Source organism: Oryzias melastigma, linkage group LG17, assembly GCF_002922805.2.
Source record: "Oryzias melastigma strain HK-1 linkage group LG17, ASM292280v2, whole genome shotgun sequence".
Classification (NCBI taxonomy): domain Eukaryota; kingdom Metazoa; phylum Chordata; class Actinopteri; order Beloniformes; family Adrianichthyidae; genus Oryzias; species Oryzias melastigma.
Window position 1 is genome coordinate 30,757,628 of NC_050528.1, and position 7,374 is coordinate 30,765,001.

At 40.5% G+C, this 7,374-nt stretch overlaps 1 protein-coding gene across 2 annotated transcripts in view; it reads right to left on the reverse strand.

Annotated features, from left to right (window-relative positions):
* Positions 1 to 6: 6 nt before the first annotated feature.
* kirrel1b (kirre like nephrin family adhesion molecule 1b) overlaps positions 7 to 7,374 on the reverse strand; it is a 128,856-nt gene continuing 121,488 nt past the window's right edge. For both annotated transcript variants that reach the window (XM_024279413.2, XM_024279406.2), the window contains exon 15: positions 7 to 4,811. In XM_024279413.2, coding sequence (XP_024135181.1) covers positions 4,185 to 4,811 — 627 coding nt within the window. In that variant the 3' untranslated portion in view covers positions 7 to 4,184. The remainder of the gene's footprint in view (positions 4,812 to 7,374) is intronic.

The window sequence follows — 7,374 nt, forward strand, 5'->3', positions numbered from 1 at the left end:
AACAGGTCTGAGATAATTCCAGTTTATGACATGGAGTCTTATCCTGCTGGAAGTATCAGAGGATGGTTCACTGTGGTCATAAAGGGATGGACATGGTCAGCAACAAAACTCAGGTATACCCTGGTGTTGGAACCATGATCAACTGGTAATAAGGGGACAAAGTGTGCCAAGATTATGTCTCCCACACCATAACACCACCACCACCAGCCTGAGCAGTTGATACATGACATGCTGTTGATGATAAATTCTGACCCTACATCCAAATGTACCAGCAGAAATGAAGACTCTTCAGCATTTTTACAATCTTCTTCTGCCCAGTTTTGGTGCGTCTGTGTGAATTATAGCCTCAGTTTCCAGAGTTCTCCAGTTACTGTTATCTTTCCATCAGCTGGAACCAGTCTGGTCATTCTCCTCTGACCTCTGGCATCAACAGGACATTTCTACCCACAGAACTGAATATTTCCTCTTTTTCTGACCATTCTCTGTAAACTCTAGAGATGGTTGTGGGTGAAAATCCAGCAGATTCTGAAATACGTGTGGTACCAAGAACCATGCCACGTTCAAAGTCACTTCAGTCCCCTTTGTTCCTCAGTTTGAACTGCAGCAGGTCGTCTACACGCCTTAATGTATTGATGCTTATTAAAAACTTGTGTTAACGAGCAGTCGAACATGTACACCTAAAGTGGCTGGTAAGTGTAGTTTCTGAAGAGCAGAACGAGCTAATTAGAAATTTGTGGACAGAACCGTTGGTGTGGAGTAAGCCCGCCCCCACTTCCCTTCCTTGTCGCTGATAGATCAGAGCTGGGAGCTTTTCCAAAAGTCATTTGTTTTTGTCTGCTTTTAAAAAAATTAAATAGAAATGCAACTTTTCCTAATATATGTTCTTCATCATCAGAAAAATGCTACAAGAACACCATAAAAACACCAGAAGGATGATTCTTAGAGTGGGTTTGTAAGTGCTGTAATTATTCTCTATTCTGGTGAAGATTCATGAGACATTTAACTTTGTGCAAAAAAAAAAAAGCCATGTCAGAGGTCAGAGTAATGAGATATTTTTAAACAGACCAATTGGATGATACTTGTATTCAATAAATGTTTTGCATGTTCTTTGCAGCATGACTAAGGATATTCAAAGCACAGGCGTCTTGTGAGGGTTAAACGTCAGGGTCAATGAGCCTGTATCACCACAGCAGCGGGGCGTTCACCTTCATTTGAGCAGCCATAATTTACCTGGATGTACTTCCACTTCAACAGGAGAGGAGAATGGCTGCTGCTGGGTCAAAATGATTATTAATGAGAAGCTATGCATCACAACAAAACACAATTGTCATGGTTAGAGTCGGTATTCAGGGAAAAAAATGAAGTTGCTGCAAAGTTGGACAAAAAATGATTGTCACCAAAAAAGGGAAATATTTGAGCTGAAATTATTGTTTTATTTTAGCCAAATCTCATTAATGTTAGTGTGCAAATGCTAAAGACTTCCCACTGCAAACCTTATAATGCAGAACCTCAAAGCTGAGCCACATGTTTACATTTATCCAGATGTTGGGAAGTCAGGCCAAATATTATCAGCAAAACTTGATGACTTCACTGAAAATGTGACAAGTGGGTGATCCTCTAAAATCAGTGCACTTTAGTGTCCCACACGTTTTAATTATGCCATCAAATGCATTTTAAAAACAAGAAATTTAAAGATCCATGTGTCTTTGCATTATAGCACTCAAAAAATCATGGGGCACTGAAATGTAGAGGTCAGCTAAATGAGCATGTCCCCATCCACCAAAGTTACTTTTCACAGTATACAAAACTAATAAAAATAGCCAATAACCTCAAGTTTACTTTCACCTAACTAAACGAAATATGAGAAAAATACATGAATCTTTATCAAATTGGGCCATTTCATCACGTCCATCAGTTTTGTTCAACCCCGTAACAGCCAATCCATCCCCCACTTTAGAACAATAATGGTTCAGTCCAACTTCCTCAGCAACCAGGAAGTGTCGTCCCTGAACCAGGAAGTGTCGTCACTGAACCAGCAAGTGTCGTCACTGAACCAGGAAGTGTCGTCACTGAACCAGGAAGTGTCGTCATGGATTATTTTCCCGCTCACACTCTAAAGACAGATAAGTATTAGCCTACTTTCTTACATGATGATGATCTTAAATTGTATTTACATTTTTTGGGAAAAAGTAAACAATTGTTTTGAAAAATATATTTATTTCTAGTTTTCCTCATGCCACATGTAGCTCCATATCCTAGCTAATGTAGAGTTATGACAACGTTTAGCTAAAATATTCAACCCTGTAACAAAACCCGCTGTTACGGGGTTGAATCATTGTAACAGGGTTACAGGTTGGACTGTTCTTAAGCCAGTAAATCACTTTTATTTATCTGTTATTTCAAGTTCAATATGTTTTTATAACAGATGGCTAAATCAAATCCAGAATGGCATTTGAATGTTACGGGGTTGAATGTAAAACAAACTAGGTGACAAATTAATTTCTAGTGATTTTTGGGAAGGTGGGAAAACACATTTTCTCAGTGGTTCAAAAAGTCCATTTGACGTAAAGTTAAAAAACACTATTTTTTGGTAAAGTTTTCAGTAACTTGAGAACACAAAGTGCACTAAATTCAGAGAATGACCCAAGTATGAGTCGTTTCTCCATGGTGTAAACCATTGATTGGTGTGTGGCATGTTTGCACCTCTATAGATCGGAGCTTCGAGTCTGAAGCACAGCGCGAGGAAATGTTACATTTATCTAATTTTGATAAAAACAGAAACCTCAACTTGTAACAAAAACTAACCTTCCCATAATGCATAACGTTTTTTTCTTTCTAAATAAGAGGAACCAGCATCGTTACGCATAATTGTGAAAGAACAAAGTGTACCACACGATCAGTTTGATATGTATGCTTGACATTTCTCGACGCTTACAAAGTTTACAGGAAAGCTCAAACTGAGCAGCTGCTAGTTCTCCATCCATCATTTTGAATGTTGTCAGCATGTGATAAAGGCAGTCCAGTCAGAAGACTGGAAGTCAAAGGAAGAGTCTCACACCACACAATTGTATCCGTCAGGGAGATTAGCTCCAGCTGGATATTTATCATTTTGAAGTGAAGCTCTCAAAGTTTTCTAATCAAAGTCTACCACATCCACTTTAAAAACACCATCCATCCATCCTCCCATTCTCTGAGGAGCTGTGAGCGTCTCCATACGACGACCACATCGCCTCATTTATCTGATAAGTAAGTGCCGCCCAAAATGCTGAACCTTTGGTCCACAACTCCTTATAAAAATATTATAAAATGTTCATGAATGCCTTTTTTTTTACATGTTTCTGTATAAAAATGGAGAAAAAAAATCTATTCTACTGTGCAAGTGAGAGAAACCGACTTTTTTGACACTTGAGGTTAGGGGAGGTATCTTTTTGTACAAATTGCAATAATTCGAAGTACTCCCACCACACCTCATTTCACAAACTCAGGCAAGCACTGACCTTATATGTAGAGAAAACCATGGCGATGATAAAAATGAGAAATACCGCTCCTCTCTTCACACTGAAGATTAGGCAAATACAAAATCTGGGCACCTCATTGTCCACACTTTAGGAAAGTTTTCTTGTGTTGGCACATAAGAACTGGCACGCTGGTCAATGGCCGTACAACCGTCAGTACCATGTCAGTAAAGGTAGATCGTGTACAGCTAAGTGGTCAAATTTTGGTGAGGAATCAAAAATCACCACTTCTATTTAGAGTCCAAGCTGCTCCGATGCTGCATGTGTGTGGCCAGCCTGACCACATGATCGCTATAGGCATATAGATTTACAGAAGGAATATAATGAAATCAACCTAAATTGCACTTATTTACAGAGATGGAGTGGAGGGAATTTTTGATGGAGGCTTTAAGAGCAAGTTAGGTCTGCACCCGAAAACGTCCTCTTCTCCCCGTCTTCAAAGTGCTCTTTGTTGTTTCTTTTTTTTCTTCTTGATTGTGGTTCTCGCTTTGTTGCATGTATTGCTTCTGTGTCTTATGCAACACTGCTAAAACTGCCAAGCTGTGTGTTCAAAAAGATTAAAAAAAAAAAAATACTTCATACGGTTGGTTGGTACAGATGGAAAACAGATTTTCTTCATGTTAAAGAAGGCGAGGGTTCTATACAAGATGTGTGTTCATCCTCCGTTCCTCACACATGAGTCTGCATCCGTTGTGTGTGTCTGTGGGAATAGTCGGAGGGAGGGGAGGAGTATGAGAAGCGGGTGGAGCTTCCGTACTTTCCCAGCCCTGTTTCAGGACTTTGCTGTCCAGGTCCCGGGCCTGGGCCTGGGCCCGGCCCCGTCCCCTGTCCTGTTGCATACATCTCATAGGCTGGAGGTTCCTCTACAGGGGGGGCGAAGCCCATGCGGTAGGTGGCGTATTGGGCGGGGTATCCATAGTTGTCGTACGGGAGCTGGGTGGTGTTGTCGAGCAGACCGCAGTCTCCCCCAGGGTACTCTCCGGGGGACTGAAGCGCTGTGTTGGGGGGCGCTTGCTGACTCTGTGCTGGTCGGGAGAAGGTGTTGAACTGAGCGTAGGTGGAATGGGACATCCTGGAAGGCGGGCGGGGATCGTAGCAGCCCGCCCTCGATCCTGGGACCGTGCTCGGGGGGACCGCGCCGCTGGTGGCGGGGGAGTTTCCACTGGAGGTGGCGCCAGAGAGCACACCGCTTGGGTTTGGTGGGCGGAAGTCGCCTTGGTAGTGGACAACACGGGTCTGGGGACGAGCCTCGTCATGCGTGGTGGCTCGGACGTTGTAGTAGCCGTTGGTCGGATCCTGTTTTATCAGAACAAAAAACACAAGTTGAGGCTCAAACACACACAGACTAAAATCACATTTATAAACTTTTACAAAGTTAATAACTTCTGTTGCATGTCTGTATAAAAGTATAATGAATGAAGAAAGATAGAGCTCACACCGGAGCTCCACGTTTGCATTCTTTAATGTACTGTAACTTTTCAACCATTAACACGATCAACATAATTCCAACAGATTCTGAAGTAAAAGGTTGAAAAGTTACAGTACGGTAAAGATTTTGTGTTTAAGTGTCATTGGTGACGCCTCAGGTGTTAAAGGATTAACTAAAAAAATCGAAATTATTTTTTTATTTTTGTAAAGTTAATATTTTGTTATACAGGAAACACCAATCTCAGTTTGGTGAATCAGCAAAAGAAACAGGGTAGTGTCCATTTTGCTCGCTGCTTTTATTCTTTGCTTTTCCTAAACCCTTAAGCTTCGTTTCCACTAAGTGGTCCGGACCGGTCCGGTCCAGTACACTACGGTAAGGAATGCTATGGTACGGTCAGTTAATTCTAGAGAGTGTTTCCAGTCCTCGCTACCACTTAGCGGTTTGTTCTTACGGGGCATGTGTGGTGTAGTGTGTCATTATAGTGAGACGACTAGAAAAGTGACGACTGGAGGTCATTCAGCAGCTCGTCTATTTATTTATTTTTTGCTTTACTTTTTATACATCATGCATAACAGGAATTTAATGTCATTTGAAAGAAGATTGCCATAAAAAAATACCACCGTAAAGAGGAAAACAGAATCACTAGCTTGGCGTAGAGGTCCCCAAACTACGGCCCGCGGGCCGGATGCGGTCTGCCTCCACATTTGGCCCAGTCCCCAAATAGTATCAGGCTAATTATTTATTTTTTCTTAATCTGGCCGATCAAGACCTACATAGAACATGACTTTTTATTCCACCTTTCTGCACTTTTAATTGTGATGGGAGAGGGTAAACTATTTATAGGCTTAATTTTTAAAATGTTTTAGTACTATCTTTTCTGTGAAGATTACAGAGAGGAATGACTTCAAATTTGGTTTTGTAGCACTCTGGAAAACCATAAATGTTTATGTTTCAGCTGTGATTGTTACAGTTTTTCTGTTAGCCTACAAACCGACCCCGACCCCACATCAGAGAAGAAAACGGTTATGTGGCCCTCAAAAAAAAGTTTTGAGACCCCCAGGCTTAGCGCTACAGTGGTGCTTTCTAATGGTAAATATACTTGTATAGCGCTTTTCTTCCTTCCTCTAAGGGCCAAAGCGCTTTACAGTCAAAGTCCCATTCACCCAGACCAGGGGTCAGCAACCTTTAACAGTAAAAGAGCCATTTGGGCTCGTTTTCCAATGATCAAAACCTAGAAGGAGCCGCATAATCTTACATTAGCCTTTAGGAAATTTCATTCATGATCTTCTTTTAAAAAAAAATAAAAATAAATATGAATTACTGTATGTGTATTTTTTGGCACGCACAAAAGCAAAAGTATAAAAAGAACCTAGCCCTTCTCAAAATGTGACTTTTATTTATTTATTTATTTTCACGTATGGCAGAAGCTAAGATAACTTATTTTCAAAATAAAAGTTGTTCTGTCCCAAACAGGATCATCTCAGTGCAGTTCTGGACAGCTAGTAACCAATGTTGTGTAGCATAAGATAATACGTGCTTTTAACTTACAAAGGATCAAACTTTTTACCAATTTTTGCATCATATATAAAATCTGTTCATTTTGGAGGTAGAGTTGAGCAAATAAGACGTCTTGAGGTCAACAGGATGTAAAAACCTACCGTATTTTTCGGACTATAAGTCGCACCGGAGTATAAGTCGCAGGGGCCAAAAAATGCATAATGAAGAAGAAAAAACCCTATATAAGTCGCACCGGAGTATAAGTCGCATTTTTTTTCAAGTAATTTATTTTACAAACTGGTTGAAAAGAATGACATTATATCATCCTGGAAGGTAAGTTATAACATTCATAAGTGAATAGAAAACAGGCTGAATATGTTTCAACACATATTCACATATTAGCATCATGAAAAAAACTAAAAGGTGTAGCATTTATATAACATAACAGTTTTATTTAACCATAGCCTAAAGAACTCATCAATTTTGTACCTTTACTGTAATTGATTGCACGCAGTCTCACTCCATATCACTAAATCCGTTAAATTCTTCGTCCTCAGTGTCACTTCTGAATAACTCAGCTAGAGGAAGACAAAGTGGAGGTTCCACTTCTTCGCGGCTGTCTTCAGTCTCGGAATCCGCTCCAGTTCCAATTATTCCAGCCTTTCTGAATTCAGACAGAATGGTCTCGGTTGTCACTGAAGCCCATGCTTGGTTGATCCATTCGATGACTTGCAGAGAAGTAGCATGGCATATTCTCCCGGTTTTCAGCTGAATTTATCTTTAGTCTTCTCCGTTTTCCTGATAAGCTAACGTTTACTGTTTAACTCGCTAATTGTTAAGGAGTATCAGATATTGCAGCTCGAGAAGCCTAGAGTGCCCCCTTGTGGCTGTCAGTGAAATTACCAGATGTTTTTTTTCACAAATATACGGTAA